This window comes from Alnus glutinosa, chromosome 3 (assembly GCF_958979055.1).
Source record: "Alnus glutinosa chromosome 3, dhAlnGlut1.1, whole genome shotgun sequence".
Taxonomy (NCBI): Eukaryota; Viridiplantae; Streptophyta; class Magnoliopsida; order Fagales; family Betulaceae; genus Alnus; species Alnus glutinosa.
In genome coordinates this window covers 7,719,328-7,738,462 of record NC_084888.1, presented here as the reverse complement: position 1 = coordinate 7,738,462, position 19,135 = coordinate 7,719,328, and the positions used below count along the sequence as shown (strand labels likewise).

The window sequence follows — 19,135 nt, the reverse complement described above, 5'->3', positions numbered from 1 at the left end:
ATATAAACCCGACATGCAAATACAAATTGTCAGCCATAGTTTTACTTATTTATTTATTTGTTTTTATCCAAAATTAACTTTATATACAAGTTTTTGTAAGAGTCTGACTATGATCAAATGAAAAATAATAATAATAATAATAAAAATTATAAGCTTGAAAACAAAGAAAATTTGATAACGATGATCTCCCAAAGATTTCCCTCTTCAACCAGAATTGACAGAAATAATGTTTTTTGATTTGACCCGCTAACTTAAATGCTTACTCGCTCGGCCTACAATTGGATATGTATATATATTATTTATCATCCTTTTCATACTTGCATGGAGATTGGAGTGTGGAACAAAGAGTTATCCATTCTCACCAAGCAAATTCTATGTTATAGGGAATCCTATTACTGCAATTAGATTAACCTAACTCATTTTAAGTGACAGAAACAATGGTTGTATAATTGGGTATGATACGGGCTAGAGAGTGTTTGACCCGGCGATTTTCTAGGTTAAATGCGTGTTTTTAGATAAATTTATGAAAATTGTAGCATTTGAGAGTGCGTTTGAAAAAACAAAAAAAAAAAAAGACATTTGGAAAACATGAAAAAAATACTCTTTTTGTGCAACAGACAAGGTGCGTTTTTTTAAAACACAAAATTTTAGAGGTCGAACAACGGTTTTTTAAAATGTTTACATGCGTTTTTTAAAAATCACATTTTTATTTACTGCATTTTTTAAATTACTTTTTAAAAAAAGTTGTACATTTTGAAATCACTGAAAGTTCTGAAGTGGTTGTTTCATTTTGCATTAGATATATGTCTAACTATTTTAGTTTTTATTTTTAAAATAAAAATATTAACAAATAATCTATAATCAAAATACTCAACACTGTTTTTACAGTTTTACTTTTATCTCAAGTTCAAAACACTTTTTTTTTTTTTTTTTTTTTTTTTTAAATACCATCTAAAAAGCATTTATAAATGCAATCAATATTGTGGAAAGTAACTAATTTAGAAACAGGATATAATATAAACAATTATCATATTTATAAAATCTGGAAATCAAATCAATTAAACACTGAAATTAACACAACCGAATCAATGGCAATCATGTGCTGTGCACCACTTAACAACAAAAATTCCTACATAAAGTCAAAAACATTTAATTTGTATTATCTTTATATTTCCTTCCTGCAGCTGCCGCACCCGACTGCTCTCCCCTTGTCAGGTATAGAAGAGAGTCTGTGAAGGTTTCTTACCCAAAATATCATATATATGAGATTTTAAAAAAAATATTTGTATTTTATTGTGCTATTAAAAATAAAATATCTCACAAAAAAAGATAATAATTCCGTATAAGCCAGAAACTATTCTGACGGTTAAATCTCCACCTTTCCTTCCTTATCAGTTATCACACCCAATCTCGGAGCTATATCTCTTCCTCCCACATTTTCTTTCATGTTTCTTCTTCTGTTGGATCGGATTATATATGCCCTCGTCATTATCCAATCTCTGCTGAAACCCCGCCTCTCGAATCGAACGCCATCCCTTCCAAGCTTTTACATTTTACCTTAGTTGTTTTTCACATTGTTGTTAATGGTGTGGTTCAGTACGTAGCTCCTTTTACTTTGCCCGTAATTTACTCCCTCTTCTTCAATACGTAAAAGTTCTCGAGATTTTCTCTTCTGCTACCTGGTAATCATTTCTAAGCTCCACTAGCTATCTTATGTGTGTATTATTTTCTGGCTTTGTTCTTAATTGAAATTCGACCGATTTCTCAGAGTAGGAAAAAACTTGCTGGGTTGTGCTGTAAGCTAGCTTTGTTTTTGATTACGAAATCACTCTCTAATCGTCAGTCAAGGAGTAATACGTACTTGCGCATGATAATTAATGAATATGTTTTCTTAAACTTAATTATAGAATACCAACCAGCAGAGGTCGAAAATGGCGCCTAGAAACAGTCGTGGAAAGGCGAAAGGAGAAAAGAAGAAGAAAGAGGAGAAGGGTATGAATCTGTTAACTAATTAATAAAATTAAATCTTTCAAGTTTGAGCTTCCCGTTTTGTAGTAATATCTAAATATATCTATATATATATGCGACTTAATTTGCAGTTCTTCCAGTAGTCATGGATATCACTGTAAACCTTCCCGACGAAACTCGTGTCGTTTTAAGGGTTTGTTACTCTTTTAAGTTCATGGCTCTTCTCTTTGGATTTTATTAGTAATTATATATTGATTCAGTATATATATTATGAATATATCCTCTGCTCGTTTGCGATAAGCAATTTGACCACATATTTCTAAATAACCAGTTTCTTTCAATTCATGTGAAATCCTTGACAGGGAATATCAACGGACAGGATTATTGATGTTCGTCGGCTTTTATCCGTGAAGACTGAAACTTGCAGCGTCACGAATTTTTCGTTGTCGCATGAGGTAAGAGCATTCGGTTTATCAAAACCCATCTTTGTTAAGCTAACCACATATTTCAAGACCGGCCTTACTCCAACGGCTTATCTTAAGCTGAACTCATTCTTTATTTTAATTAAAAACTCATTTCTAAAAAAAAAAAAAACAAAAAACTCATCAAAAACAAGTTGTATTTTGTTTAATGAAATAAACCAGCAATACATTGGGTTTATATACAAGAGATCGATGAACCTCTCCCTTTTCTCTTACAATACATTGTATTTTTTTTACTGTCATTTTATTTTTATTTTTTTTATACGGACATTTTTCTTACAATCATATTTTATAATGGTCATTTTGTTAAAATGGTCATTTTTTTAACGCAATAATTTTTTTAATAGTCATTTTTCTAATTGTTATTATAGTTTACTACTATTCTGCACATTGTACGTTATAGAAAGAATTGCAATCCTTGAACTGTTTATGCTGTAGTGATTAGTTCTAATTAAAATTAATATCATCAATGAAATTGAAAAAAGCTGTAAATGTCCATACAAGTTTAAAAAAAGAAGAAAACTTATTTTATTTTATTTTATTTTATTTTTGAAGGGAAGATGAAAATTTATTATGTATTTTTAGTAGATAACGAGATTTAAGGCTTTTTTATGATTTTAGTCGGCTATTCTAGCTAAAGTGGTCATTTTTATTTACTTGTTATTTATTCTTATTAGTTGTATCCACTATCCAAACATGGCCCATGGCATTTTTGCCGAATGGGTCCCTACGTTTATTTATTTTATTTTATTTTTAATTAATTTATTTTTATTTATTTGGCTATTATAGTATAATAGCCATAATAGCCAAAAAAAAAAAAAAAAAAAAAAACAAAAAAAAAAAAATCTCGTACGCCTCTCCACGATTTAACGGTCCCATTTTGGGATGTTCCCTCCTACCTGTCCCCAGGTATATAGATGTATTTATTTCTCAGATTTTTCGTTAAAAAAAGAAGGTTGTCGACAGGTCCCATCTCCTTCGTCTGGATGATCAAAAGGTGTTAAATTATAATTTATTTTAAAAATTTAAGTCGACAAAAAAATAAAAAATTTATCTATTTAATTAATATTATATTTGAATTCTTTACAATCTTTTGTTCAGAGAGAGATGGGTTAACTACGAATTTGGATCATTTTCATTTAGTGTAAAAGCGAGGATATTGTTATCTTTTCACATTTTATTAAAATGTGAAAAGACAATTATGTCCTCACGATTTAACTAAATGGAGAGAATCCTTTCTATTTCAAATAGAGAGGATCCTTATCCGGTTATGAGATAGGCTTTTTTTGCGCGAATATGGACTCTTTTGTCCGAATAAGTGTGTAAATAGAGACTCTTTTGTCAAAACAACTTATTTGGACGAGTGGATGACCTATTCGGATACGAGATGCGTTATTTTTACATCATATTATCCTACATCAATTCTACACCGGTCAAGACACATTGGGTGTGAGACCCATATATATGAGACCCACATATATGGGTCTCACATGCATGAATTCCACTGTCTTGATATAGAATAATATAATGTAAAAAAATCATTTCACTTTGGACACAAAGCCCTGCACACAGTGGCGGTCCTACATGGAGGCTAGGGGGGGCCCTGGCCCCCCCAAGCCCCAAAATTTTTCCCTAAAAAAAAATATTTTTCCCAAAAAAAAAAAAAAAAATTTAAAATTTTACCCCTTAATTTTTTAATTTTTTGGTTTTGCCCCCTCAATTTTTTTTCTTTTCAATTTGGCCTCTCCATTTTTACAAGCCTAGGTCCGCCACTGCCTGCACAGGAAAAAAATCCTCCTCACAATCTACTGTCCAAAGAAAAAGAGGGAGGAATAATAACAAAAGTCCTTAATTGTAAGGAAGTGTGGTCCATCAAAAGGAAGGAAATTGAAAATGAGACTAGGCTAAGATACCAAAGAGGCACTCACCAAATTGTGAGAGGCAACATTAAAATTAAACAAAATTGAATAATACTAAAAATTATATTTTTATCTTATATTTATTTCATAATGTTAATTTAGCCGTTTCAACAAATTATTAATTTTTTTTTCTAAAACTAATTCGACTGTCATATCAATATTTTAAAATAATTATTAAATAAAAATTTGCTTTCTAGCTTAGTCAACAAGATTACATATCTAATTGACTTGACAAATTGAAAATGGGAAAGTTTACTCGATCAAAGAGAAATTACATGACAAAAAAACAAAAAAAAAAAAGGTTTTGGGGGTTTAGCACCCAGGCGGATCGGAACGGATATATTACAGCAATCTTTCTTCTTTTGTTAAATATTAATTTTAATATGTACTTCATGTAATTTATATCTGTATGGGGCCTTTGATATTTGTTATTTATTTATTTTTTTTATTAGTGTGAAATTTTTTAGTTATTCAGTAGTGTGGAAGGAATAACGTTAACAACAGGGGTAAATTTGGTATTGTGCTCTTGACCTTTGACAGGTAAGAGGGCCGCGGTTAAAAGACACGGTGGACGTTTCCGCACTGAAGCCGTGCGTCCTCACTTTGGTGGAAGGTAGACTTACAATGCCAGACGACGCCGTTTACTGACTTACTAATTCTATCCCGACCGAGCCTTGTTCCGTCACTGACACGGTCCATGTTGTTGCAGAGGACTACGATGAAGAGCGCACAGTGGTGCACGTTAGAAGGCTCCTGGACATCGTGGCCTGCACGACGAGCTTTGGCCCGTCGGCGACGAGCAAGGAAAGTTTAAAGTCCGACTCTACTAAAAATGCGCCGGGTGCGCAGGATAAGGGTGCCCCGGCGTCCACCAAGAAATCCACCACCACCCAGACTCAAGGCCCAGCGGCCAAGCAAGAAGCGGCGATGGAGGAAGAGGGAGAGATGAGCCACGCCTTCCCCAAACTTGGAACCTTCTACGAGTTCTTCTCTCTCTCCCACCTCACTCCCCCTCTCCAATGTACTTCTCTCTCTCTCTCTCTCTCTCTCTCTCTCTCTCTCTCTCTCTCCTTCTGTGTATGTGTGTGTATAGGCTCTTCACAGTTCTTGCAAGATGTTGGGAAGGAAGTGAAAGGAAATGCTTGAATTTGTTTCTTTTGGTTAATATTGTGGCTTACTTTCCTAACCATTGTTAGGATTTTCCTATCGTGCCTCCCATTTTCCCCAGAAACAAACGGAGGTTTATGGTTTCGTTTTGTTCTGGAATGGAACCAATGAAATTGTTCTGAGAAAATGTTGTTTTAAGCTTTTAAATGAGATTTGTAGCTCGAAACACACATTTCATGGAAACTGTGAGCAGTTTTTCTTTTTTTCTTTTATATATATATATATATTTTATATTTTTTATGTTGTTAAAAAGCGAAATAGCATTTTCAATGAGCTTTTTGAATTACTCTCTTCAAGCTAGTATGTTGTTTTTCCCGTGAATGTTGCAGTTATAAGGAGAGAAATGAGACGACATGTCGATGAGATTTCGGCGGATGATCACATTTTCTCCCTTGATGTAAGACCTTCTTCCTGTACACACACAACCGCGTATCCGTCCACCATGCATAAATACATTACTTTCTATAATATATCTGTCTGCATGTATGTACTTCTATGATGTTTTGGTATGGAATACCATTTTGACAACTTTGTGATTAATCAGGTGAAGCTTTGCAATGGAAAAGTGGTTCATGTGGAAGCTTGCAGAAACGGATTCTACAGCGTTGGAAAGCAGCGGATCCTTTGCCACAACCTTGTCGATCTGTTACGGCAGCTTAGTAGAGCCTTTGATAATGTTAGTTCCTCCAATTCATTGAATCCTTTTTTTATGATATTTTGTTTAACTTTTGTTTATTCAGTTTGATTATGTTTAAATTGAGTCACTATTTACAAGTTGAAAAATGGATCATTCTCTAAAATATATATATAAATTCTAACAAAATTAAGCTTTACAATAGTGTCTTATTGGTAAATTTGAATGGCTTATTCTGTTCCGTGTCTAACTTTTTGAAACAGAAGAAGTAAAATGCACATGGTGTCGGGTATGAAACTCATGTATTCAAAGATGCAGCAATAATGCGTGCAAAGCTTTGTCTCTCATACCTTATTCTCAAGAAAATTTTTCCAGAAAATGCCCATTGTTATTGTGATATGGGTTGAGTTTGATTCCTAAAACTCAATTAGTAGTACTTCCCCACTAGACAAGATAAAATTATATGCATAGGGTGTTTTTATTGTTTCGTGATGATATTGTTAGAATATTAATTATAAATTCACTCATTCCTATCATTTTAAAATTTTGGGATAAATGATCATGTGATGTGATATTAGACCAGTAATTCTGAGTTCGAATCCTAACTCATATTTTACTCACATTTAAATTAAATATTTCACATTATTATTCATAAAAAAAATTAAAATATTTCACATGTTGAGCCCCACTAATTGAGGGGAGGTCTAGGCTTACACGCAAGGAAGAGTGTTAGGATATTATTGTTAGTGATTAAATTCACAATTTCTTATTAGTTTAAGCTTTTGAGATATGTGTTGATTTAACAATAGGCAAAATTTTGCAAACTGAAAGTTTAGATGATGTTCAACTCTCTATCATAATGTTTGGATTTTAATCATGCATTATTTGACTCTAAAAGACTGTTGATTTCATAATTTGCGCTGTATGTCTCTTTTCCATAAGAGGGAATTTCTAGCTAATATAATCTCTTCATCAACTTGTGATATATTTTCAATCTATTCTTTCTTTTTGCTGCATTCTTGCTTTTTGGTTGGTAAAACATTTGGTTGTTTCTCAAATTACAGGCTTACAATGATCTCATGAAAGCATTTTCAGAACGTAACAAGGTAATAGTTGTGCCGAAATATTCCTGTATCATACATCCTTTGACTGATGCCAAGTATAATACTTCTCTCAAACATTTTAGTTCCCATGTTTTATAACCATATTTTTTTCTACCATCTGCAGTTTGGGAATCTTCCTTACGGCTTTAGAGCCAACACATGGCTTGTTCCTCCTGTTGCTGCACAATTACCCTCAGTTTTCCCTCCTCTCCCTGTTGAAGATCAAACTTGGGGAGGAAATGGAGGTGGTCTAGGGATAGATGGAAAAAGTGATTTGATTCCTTGGGCTAATGAGTTTTTGTTGCTTGCATCTATGCCTTGCAAGACGGCAGAGGAAAGGCAGGTTCGAGATAGGAAGGCATTCCTTCTTCACAGCCTATTCGTTGATGTTGCCATTTTCAGAGCCATTAAAGCTGTCCAGCATGTAACGGGACATACAAATTTAACTTGTTCAGTTTCGAATGGCGAGATTCTCTATACTGAGAGCGTAGGAGATTTGAACATCATGGTCATGAAAGATGCCTCTAATGCGAGCTGTAAAGTAGATACTAAAATTGATGGAATTCAAGCAACTGGATCGGATCAAAAGAATCTAGTAGAAAGAAACCTTCTGAAAGGGATCACTGCTGATGAAAATACTGCTGCTCAAGTAAGAAGGTTTTTTTAAAAATGTGACTGATCTATGATTTTTGTAAAGTTAGTGCAATTGAGGTGGTTTCTGCTAAAATGGTTGAAGTGTGTTGCATTTTGCAGGACATTGCCACTCTAGGTGTTATCAACGTAAGATATTGTGGTTACATCGCTATTGTGCAAGTTGCACAGAGAGAGAATGACAAGGCCAGTACTACATCTCAGAGCATTGAACTCCTTGATCAGCCCGAAGGAGGTGCCAATGCCCTCAATATTAACAGGTACTCGTTTACTCTTAGAATGTGCCAATTTGACCTATGCATAATCAATAACCCTTACATAACTGGTGGAGAATTTGTGATATTTGTTGTGAGCTTGTAGATCTCATGTTAATGGACTCGTTCTCTTTTGCATCATGACCATACACGAGTTGGGATCTGTGAAGGTTTTGATGTTTTTTAGATAAATAACACAGAGCATTTGATCCAAGTGTAATCCTAGTTATCTTATCTACTATGTTTTCTTTTGAGGAAATATAATTGGAAGATCAAAATCCAACCTTCAGATTTCCCAAAATGAAAATCATCAAATGGTGGGTTGCTTGATGCTGCATGTGTGTGGTCCTTGCTAATAAGCCCCTTGTTGTTGCTATTTATTATCAACTCTTAAATTCTTTAAGCACATTTTACCTTCTGGTTTATTTTGATTGTGATGTCTGTTTAAAGTACATATGCATATTCAATCTCTGTGTGTGTAATAAGTGAAGAATCTGTAAAAATTTCAAAAAAAAAAAAAAAAAAAAACCCCATCACACATGGGATGAAAATGCATGTTTTTTCATGTTAGAGAGCTATCAATTCCATATATTCCATCTTAATTTTGTTATTCTGATGGCATTTGCTCCTTAGTTGTAGCTCTCCTTCAGTCGTCTGGCTATCTTGTACAGAGTCTTACTATAACTCTGTTCCTTGCAGTTTGAGATTGCTTCTTCACAAAACAACACCTTCAGAGCACAATAAACCAGTACCACATTTGCAAACTTTGGAGCATGAAGAACTCAGTGCTTCCCAAACTTCTGTGGAGAGACTCTTGGAACAAAGTGTTGCTAAGCTTGAGGAAGAGGAACTGGGATCCGACCATGTCGTAAGATGGGAACTCGGAGCCTGTTGGATACAACATTTGCGAGACCAAAAAAATACGGAAAAAGATAAGAAGCCATCTGGTGAGAAGGCAAAGAATGAAATGAAGGTCGAGGGGCTTGGGACAAATCTCAGATCCCTTAAGAACAACAAGAAGAAATCAGATGGAAGCAATGTGAAAGTGCAGTCTGAAAGCTCAAGATCCCATGCAGAAGGTATTATTGGGGAAGCTAAAATTTCTATATTGTCTTCTGTAGAATCGCAGCTTGAAACCAATGCAAAAGAAAATGAGATTGCAATGAAGAGGATATTGCCTGAAGCAGCCTTTGCTCGACTAAAAGAATCAGAAACTGGTCTTCATTGCAAGGTAAAATCTTGTAGGTGTCATTCAACGATATATCGTCTACTTGTTTGTACAGTACAGTTTGAAGTAACCTACAGTTTGTGATTGACAGTCTTTGCCAGAACTAATTGACCTGTCTCAGAAATATTACACTGAAGTTGCTCTTCCGAAACTGGTAATTACTGAATATTATTTTGTTAATTTTTCTGATGAATCTGCCTATTTATATGGTTATAGTGACTCTGTGTCTAGTATTTGTCATCCAATGCAGGTAGCAGATTTTGGTTCACTGGAACTCTCACCAGTTGATGGCCGGACTCTAACTGATTTCATGCATACAAGAGGTCTTCGAATGCGTTGTTTGGGACAAGTTGTAAGTGCCTTATTCTTACCCAGGCTTTCGATGCTTTTCTGTTACATTTATGCCCACCGAAAAGGGATTTATGTCCCTCACTGCGTTGATCTGTTGCATGCCTGTCACACTTAGACAGTACTTGCTGTATTTACAGTGATATCCACTTCAGTTTTCTGGAATATGATTTGGAATGAGATAAGTGAAAAAGGAGCAACATAGCTTATCTAGATCTGGACCATGTGTATTGCCATCTTTATTACTGCATTACTGACGGTAGAAACAATCTTGACTAGCCTGTCAATCTTTGTAATGCATCAGAATCTAATCTCGTTTCTTGTTTTATTTGCTTCTCTTTCTTGCTCTTTTTGCATTGTCCAACTTGCACTACCCCTTCCATCTGTACTCGGGAACTGTTAGAAAGATTTTGAATCCTAGAGAACGAGAAGCTAACTATAATTTATAAGATTGAGGTGCTACTTTGTATGTGTTTTTCCTTATTTAAAGACACTTACCTCTCATTTTCTCTAGGTCAAGCTTTCAGAAAAGCTACCACATGTACAGGCACTCTGTATTCATGAGATGATAGTGAGAGCATTTAAGCACATTCTTCAGGCAGTAATTGCTGTTGTTGACAACACAGAGAACATGGCAGTATCCATAGCTGCTGCACTGAATATGATGCTTGGGGTTCCTGAAAATGAAGAATCAAATAAATCTTGCAATGCCCATTCCCTTGTGTGGAGATGGCTCGAGGTCTTCTTGATGAAGCGATATGAATGGGATCTTAGTAGTTTGAACTACAAAGATGTTAGAAAATTTGCAATTCTACGTGGATTATGTCATAAGGTATGTAACAGTAAATCGCTGATTTTTGGGAATTGCTGGCATTCTATTATATTATGTCTATGCATTTACATTCTTTAGTCTAAAAGGTTCATATTGTTACATTTATGGGCTCCTTTACGCTTTCAATGATAATTATTGATTACTTATAAAAAAAAAGGTTACTTAATTGTTGTGAACTTTTGTATTACGATGGATTGAATTGTATAATACATCGTTGGAACTTTGCTCCCCTTAACCCCAAGAATACTTCAGTCAATAACAGGGTGATGGAAAACGAATTAGGGACACATATAGGCCTGTTGGATGTCCCATATGAATGGATGACTTTTACGGTCAGCCTAATCTAATAGCCTTTTGTATTATTTGTTGTAACATAGAGGTGTGCTGACTTTGATGGCCATGTCCATCTCTTTGGATTATCTTTGGCCGGCTAGAATGGTGGCTACCAACTATTGTGATGTGTCCCTTGATTCATAAGTTCTGCGGACCCATTTTCCTCTAGATGCAATGGTTCTCACATGGAATTTTTCGTGTCTTGAGAAGATGATAGATGATAGATATTATAGATAATAATGGCAGATGAATGCTGCATCACTGACAGTTTGCCCCTCCCCCGTTGTCCCCTTCTTTCTCCCTTTATTAGGTGGGTATTGAGCTGGTTCCAAGGGATTTTGATATGGATTCTCCAAATCCATTCCGGAAATCAGATGTTGTCAGCCTGGTCCCAGTTTATAAGGTGAAGTAGACAGAGAGTAATGGAAACATGCTCTTTTCTCTTGCATGGAGAGTAAATTTTATTTTTGAGATTTTATATTCAACTACATTTTCTGCTTCTTTGCAGCAAGCAGCCTGCTCATCAGCTGATGGGAGGCAACTCCTAGAATCATCAAAAACAGCTTTGGATAAAGGAAAACTAGAAGATGCAGTTGCCTATGGGACAAAGGTACAAGGTTACCAAAATCACAGCTTGGATGTCCTTTCTTGTATGATCTAGTAATAAAGTGTATCAACAACTATTCCTTGTACCTTTCATATTGGTATTCATATGTTACCCGCTTTACTTTTGTGGTATTTGCAGGCTCTTGCAAAGCTTGTAGCAGTTTGTGGTCCCTACCATCGAATGACAGCAGGGGCTTACAGCCTCCTTGCTGTAGTTTTGTATCACACCGGAGATTTCAATCAGGTCTATCTTTAGTCCCTTTTGTTTTACTATTGCTGGGACATTCCTGCATTAGTATAAGTTTATTCTCACCCTTCCCCAGAGTATTATTGAAATATTCTTTGAGCATGCACATATGAAATTTGCACTAGGCTCTGGTATACTACATACTCCTGAAATACAAAACTGTGTAGTTCATTTCTTTGTAGTGAAGGTTTTCAAGTCAAAGTTAATTCAACAATTGGTTCCAATCACAGGCCACAGTTTATCAACAGAAAGCTCTGGATATCAATGAGAGAGAACTAGGTCTTGATCATCCAGATACAATGAAGAGTTATGGGGATCTTGCTGTCTTCTATTACAGACTTCAACACACAGAGCTGGCTCTCAAGTATGCTTTGTTCTTCTCTGTTGTGATATTAATGTCCAGAGCTACGTAAAAGCTTCATAAGATTCCATGGTTAATACCTTTCAGGGTTTGATCTTGTATCTGACTCGATTTTGTTGAGTGGTTACCTTTAATGATCTATATGGTGCATGCTCTAGTTTCTTTCTTATGCTACTAAAGTATAACATTACTGTAATATTTTTGTAATACTTGTTACTTTTGTAGTGATTTATGCCATACATGTTTGTTTAAATTAGCTATTTGAACATAGTATTAGTTGGTTTCTAGCTGTTATAATGGGTTCTGTCAACATAGTTCACAATTGTTGTTGATCAGGTATGTAAAGCGTGCACTGTATCTTCTACATCTCACATGTGGCCCATCTCATCCAAACACTGCCGCGACATACATAAATGTGGCTATGATGGAGGAAGGCCTAGGGAATGTGCATGTTGCCCTCAGATATCTCCACAAAGCTCTGAAGTGTAACGAAAGGTTACTCGGCCCCGACCATATTCAGGTTTCATTTTGTTTTTTTTGGTTTTTTTTGTTTTTTTTTTTCTTTTCCTGTCTATGCTAAAGTACGTATAATATAGTTATAAATAAGTAATTTTTTGATCCAATAATAATTGTCTAAACAATGGGAAGTAGGCTTCCCTCTCCCCAATCCATCCCCTTCCATAGGTTTAACCCAATACCTTCCTTTATGAAGGGGCAGAGCTATTGTCGTTTTCTGTTGATGGATGGATGGGGCGTTGCAATAGGACTATTCGTTGTTACTTGAGTTATTCTGTTGTGTGCAATGTCATGTGGTACACTTGTTATTCCGAAATATCAAAAATGGAGGGTAGGCTTGCTGATATTCAAATGAAGATCTTATGGATTTCCTTTGAAACTATCAAACATAAGGACCAGAGTCCTATATTGAAATGAACGAATGGAATCTGTTATCATTGTTTTCTTCAAAACCTGGTATATGCCCAAAGGTTTTCCAGCTTTTATCCCCCGCCCCCACACACCAAAAAAAAGAAAAAGAAAAAGAAAAGAAAAAAGCTTGTCCGCAAAAGGGGCATTTCAGTCCGATTAGGTACATTGGGTGCTTCTTTTTGAAAACGGAGAAAACTCATTTGGGTGCCTCAATATTTTGAAATGAGAACTATTTCGTGTCTTAAATTCCAGATTGCAAATAACAAGTGAACTAGCATTTTATGGTAACTCTGTTATTACATTTGATGGCGGTCCCATCCAGATATCTTTTAATTAAAATATTACATAGTGTCATTCATAATTGATAGGGAGATGCTACCTTGTATTTTTGTTTGTCATTCTCGTCAATGAAGAAGCATCTCTTCTTATGTGGTCAAAATCATGCCAAACATATTCTCTACTAGGGATTTTCTGTTAATGACTACTTAACTGGATAACAGAAACCGATAGATGTGCATTGGGCAATGAATAAGTACTAATCTGTGAAATAGGGTGGTAGACGGTTGTTAGGGGCTGTTTCTGCTGCAAAATGTGGATTCCATTGTGAATTAATGAAGGTTCACCAAAACTTCATTTGCACTTTATACATGCTCGCAAATTATTGTTTTACTATACCTCTAGAAATTTCGTTCTACGCTCCTATTTTACTTGATCCTTCTTTATACCTTTGGATAATTAATCCCCTTTTACTTTAAATCCTCCAGACGGCAGCAAGTTACCATGCAATCGCAATTGCACTTTCATTGATGGAAGCATACCCTTTGAGTGTTCAGCATGAGCAAACAACCTTGCAAATTCTGCGAGCAAAGCTGGGCCCAGATGACCTGCGTACGCAGGTATCTTATTAGGTTCAAGAGTCAACTATGGTCTTTTTTTTGGTATGCATTTAGGCATTCTAGGTCCTTTGTAAGCCAGGTGCTCATTGACTTGGAACATACTTCATGGTCACATTTCATAATTACTAAAAGAAACAAGCAACGTTACTAGCACCCTTTATAGTGATTTTTTTTTTTTTTTTTAAAAATAAAAATAAATTATTTAACTCATTTATTTTACACTATGTCTATTCTTTTCTCTCTGGTAAAGTGTGTTAGAATTTGGTTAAAGCTCATTTAAGTTTTTGTTGTCCAGAATTATTTTAGACGTTGTAATCAAATGCTGCAGGATGCTGCTGCTTGGCTTGAGTACTTCGAGTCCAAGGCTCTTGAACAGCAAGAAGCTGCACGAAATGGTACTCGGAAGCCGGATGCATCCATAGCCAGCAAAGGCCACCTAAGGTCCTTGATAATTCAGACCTTCATGCAACTGTTATTAACTTTTCATGCATGCAGTTTCCTCTGCTACTTCATTGCCTAATTACTCCATTGGGATGACTGCTACTAGTCCGGTTGCTCTCTTCACACAATTGGGATGCAGATTCCTTAATAACATGGAGCTTTATGTAGTTTTCTCAAATTTTCATGTGTGCAGTTTCCTCCGCTAATTTGTTGGCTAATCATACTGTTGGGATGCACTGCTATTGTCTGGCTGCTTTCTTAATCTGCCAATAGATATTAAAAATCAACATTTGTTTCAAAATTCAACTTCAGAAATATCAACATGAAAATCTAGTGGGACCAGGTGCCCAGCTTCATGCTTAGATGTTGCTTTGCAATGACTGGTCTAACAGCCAATTGCTTCCCCAAGGATGATCCAGTCACAAGTCTTTCATGGTGAATTGATTGTAATTGTCCTCCCACACACGAGAGACTGTTGAGATATATATATAGTTAAGATAATTAATCTGTTCCAGATGATGCTCTGGAATATTTATATAAAGAACCCTGTTGAATCGTCCCCATTATGCATTTGCACTAGACTGCAGTTTGCTAGAGGCAGAGCATATGATCTACTCTCATTCTTATAAACACATATCCTTGTTAGTAACTGAGACGCTTTATAAACCTTGCAGTGTCTCAGATTTGCTTGACTACATTAATCCAAATGATGATGTTGAAGGGAGAGATGGAGCAGTAAAGAGGAAAAGCTATATTACAAAGGTATGTTAAGAGAATGTTTTCTCTTATAACTTCTCGGCATTTTAGATATGATAGAAGTTATAAGAGACAACATTTTCCTTCACAAAGAGACATTCTTCTCTTTCAAACATATATAAAATTTGTCCCTCTCATAGAAAAAGCTATGGACGTGAATGTTTAAGCCTAAGATTGGATGAGCTTTAAAATATATAAGCTTCTATTAAGAAAGGGAAGCCATGTGGCTCATAGATTGAGGGGAAAACATTCTAGTCCGACCAACTTTCCTGTAGTGGAATCCTCCACCTGCATGCAGAGGTGTTTTCATTCTCAAAATGACTGCCAAGAAGCAATGTCCCTTGCATGGGTACACCTCTGTACTCACCTGTAATGAACATTATCAAACAATTCCATTTTCTGTTGCAGGTGAAGGGAAAATCCTATCAAAATACAAGCCTAGGAGGTTCTGATGAATCTCCAAAAGAAACGCCAAAAGTGGTGTCAGAAGAAGAGAGACCTTTACCTGAAACAGAAGGTAGTGCAGATGCTAACCAGGTGACTGGCTCTGTACCTGTCGAGTCCCAAAAGTCTGTTATGCAAACGACTGTAGAGGAAAATCCAAAGATTGCCAATGAAATCTTTTCTGAAACACATGCTGAAGGAGAGGATGGATGGCAACCAGTTCAAAGGCCAAGATTAGCTGGCTCATCTGGTCGGCGGCTTAAGCAGCGCCCTGCAACTATTGGCAGGGTCTATGGTTATCAGAAGAAGAATGCGGACAATGAAATGGAGTATACTCCTGTGAAGAATACTCTTAAGAATACAAAGCATTACCTATTAAAGAAACGAACAATTTCTCATGGGAGTTATACAGATCACCAAACAGTGAACCCTGCCGAAGCAACCAAATTTGGACGGAGAATAGTCAAAGCTGTAACATACCGGGTCAAGTCGATGCCTTCATCTACCAAAACTGTTACAACAGAGACCTCTGGAAATAGTGGCGAGCTTTCCATTGCTCCATTACCTTGTGCAACTTCTTTGCCAAATGATGTTGCTCCACTGAAAAGTTCAATTGTCAGTCTTGGAAAATCTCCTTCATACAAGGAAGTAGCATTGGCCCCACCAGGTTCCATTGGTAAATTGCAGGTCTGGGTGCCCCAAAGTGATTTTCCAGAAACCCAGGGACTTGGCTTTGGAAAACATGAAGAGGAAACGAATGAAGTAAAAGGAAATGACGAATTAATCAGAACAGGGGCAGAAAATATATTTGAAGAGGATAAGATTTCTATACCTAATTCCGAAGACCATTTGAAGGAGGAAATAGGAATTACTGAGAAGAAAGAAGACACTAAAATAAATGATGCAATGGAAGATAAACCTTCTTTAATGGCATCTGAGAGTGTGGAAGGACTTGAATCTGGCAGTGTTGAGGTTCAAGAAGTGGTAGAGGCTAGCATATTGGTTGATGGTGTTGCCAACCCCGTTGATTCTCCAAAAAGTGAGGTGAGTGGGAAGGATTCATCTAGCAGTTCTGAAACTCATCAAAATTTGAAATCGATCATGCAAGGAGGAGAGGATTTGAAGGAGAAATCCTTGATTGTGAACTCAAGTGACCCTCGGGGATTTTCCAATAAGAAGTTGTCTGCATCAGCAGCTCCATTCAACCCATCACCAGTCGTTGCACGTTCTGCACCCCATGCCATGAAAATTACTCTTCCTTCTGGTCCTCGTGCTGTTCCAGCTATTGCACCCTGGCCAGTAAACATGAATGTTCACCCTGGGCCTGCTACTGTCCTACCCACAGTTAATCCAATCTGCTCCTCCCCTCACCACCTATACCCATCACCTCCACCAACCCCAAACATGATACAGCCACTGCCCTTTATGTACCCTCCTTACTCTCAAAACCAAGCAGTACCAACCAGCACATTTCCTGTAACGACCAGTGCCTTTCATCCCAGTCATTTCACGTGGCAGTGCAACGTGAGCCCAAATGTATCAGAGTTTATTCCAGCTACAGTTTGGCGTGGCTGCCATCCTGTGTTCTCTGTCCCACCACCAGTTGTCGAGCCAATTTCTGATCCAAAATTGGAGACACAACTGCGGCCTGTTGATTCTGGAAGCCCAAGTTCATCTTCGATTCTACCGGTGGATATTGACAATGTGGGGGATGGTAGGAAAGAAGTGAATCTTCCAGCTTCAGAGGAAATACATAATGCAAATGAAGTAGCTGAAATCAGGTTGGAAAGCATAAAAGAAAATGGTCATCCAAATCTGTCTACGGTTGAAAATGCTCAGAGTGAACAAAGTCAGAAAAATAGCTCAAATGAAAATGCTGGAAAGAATGGTGAGTGTAAAATTGATGGTGAGAAAACTTTCAGCATTTTGATTAGGGGGAGAAGAAACCGAAAGCAGACTCTTAGAATGCCAATAAGTTTGCTCAGTCGACCATATGGCTCACAGTCTTTTAAGGTTATTTATAACAGAGTGCTTAGGGGAAGTGAAACCCCAAAGTCTTCCAGCTTTTCTTTAAGAGATGATTGTGCAGCTAGTGCTACGTAACCCTTTCTTTTCTTATTCGTACCAATCAAGTGTAGCAGGATTGTTGGAAAAAGAAGTAGAAGCTACCGCCTTTCATTTTTATAATACACGCAAGGGACAAGAGTGACATGGATCTATTCTGCCTCTGATGATCACATAATGCCTTGTCTTATCGGTTCCTGATTGAACACAACCTTTTGGAAAAATTCAGGTGAGTTTTCTATGGTCCAAATTGACAACTATCTTTTGAAACTGAAATCCTGAGGAAACAATGCGTCTGTCGTGGCCTACTTTGCCTAGTGTTTTTTTATCCTTTCAAATAAATTTCATGAGGTTTTTTTTTTTTTTTTTTAGCTTGCATGTGCATGTTGGATCCTTTGAAGCATAATTAAATGGCTTGAACTCTCTTATGGTTCATGAACTATTGGATTAGTATAAATGAGTGGGATTTGTTTTATAAAGCTATTATATTAACATTTGGAGAAAAATTGCAGATGCTTTTATTTGAGTTTGGTCTGCAAAAGGACATTGTGATGAAGGAACAAAGCCTATTTTTCTCCCTACATAGGTATGATCCCACCATTGCAATCTGAATAACTTTTATTGGGTCTCCAGCAAGTTACCCATTGGTCTGGTAATGTATGGTCCTCACTGAAAGAGTGAAAACCACCGTTTTAGGTTAGGTGTTCTTATGTGGTGGAAGTAAATTTTTTGTCGACTTAAGGGGAATGTATCACACTTTTATGCATCCAGAATGCAACTTTTTTCAGTGAGTTTTTTTTTGCTCACTTGTAGTCTGGGAATAATGCCCCTGACCTCAGATCATAGATTGGGTGCTCGCTCATGTGATTTGAGTTAGCATAGGGTTAAGGTTTGTCAACCTGGCCTTGTGCAATTAAACTAGTTCAAAAATGGAACCTATTAAGCTTCCACCATGTTATATTGAACTTGTATTTCCAGGGGCTGATCAAATATTTTGCTTGATGTGCAGGTTTACAATAAAATTTCTTTTTGGGACTGCAATGGGCATTTTTTGAGGCGACAATTTTGGTTCATATATGGTTAGAAAAGGAACAAATTGGTTCAGAGCATCTACAGACTGAAAGTACTTTTCTCCCTCGATTCCCAACAGCAATGACTTTGATAATTTAATTTGGTTTAATCGCATATGACTTCGTTATTTTTTTCACTGGGTATCACTTATCAGCATTTCTTCTTACTAAAGTTGACCATTACCTATTCCATTATTGTTTTAACAAAAAAACATAATAATGTCTTGGAAAACCCCATTTGTCTCTTTGGTAATCATTTATTTGACTGGACAAATATTATGATCAGTGAAATTTATTTTCTTGGAAGTAGATGGCAGCATCTTTTGAAGGCTGCTCTGCCACCAGCCTTCTTAGACTATCCACGATCATCACCCCTCATCCCTGGCTCGCATTGGGAATGAAAA

The 19,135-nt window shown here is 36.4% G+C and overlaps 1 protein-coding gene across 1 annotated transcript; it reads left to right on the top strand.

Annotated features, from left to right (window-relative positions):
• The first annotated feature begins 1,399 nt into the window (after window positions 1-1,399).
• LOC133864977 (protein REDUCED CHLOROPLAST COVERAGE 1) lies at window positions 1,400-18,903 on the top strand. Its single transcript, XM_062301434.1, has 26 exons — window positions 1,400-1,682; window positions 1,908-1,992; window positions 2,100-2,161; window positions 2,331-2,423; window positions 4,910-4,982; window positions 5,079-5,390; window positions 5,866-5,933; window positions 6,081-6,212; window positions 7,235-7,276; window positions 7,398-7,922; window positions 8,027-8,184; window positions 8,878-9,409; window positions 9,498-9,560; window positions 9,657-9,758; window positions 10,269-10,586; window positions 11,230-11,322; window positions 11,428-11,529; window positions 11,665-11,769; window positions 12,003-12,136; window positions 12,470-12,653; window positions 13,825-13,956; window positions 14,285-14,397; window positions 15,072-15,159; window positions 15,562-17,890; window positions 18,174-18,247; window positions 18,671-18,903. Exons 2-24 carry the CDS (start codon window positions 1,932-1,934, stop codon window positions 17,698-17,700), a joined length of 5,631 nt encoding a protein of 1,876 aa, XP_062157418.1. The 5' UTR covers window positions 1,400-1,682; window positions 1,908-1,931; the 3' UTR covers window positions 17,701-17,890; window positions 18,174-18,247; window positions 18,671-18,903.
• Window positions 18,904-19,135: the final 232 nt, after the last annotated feature.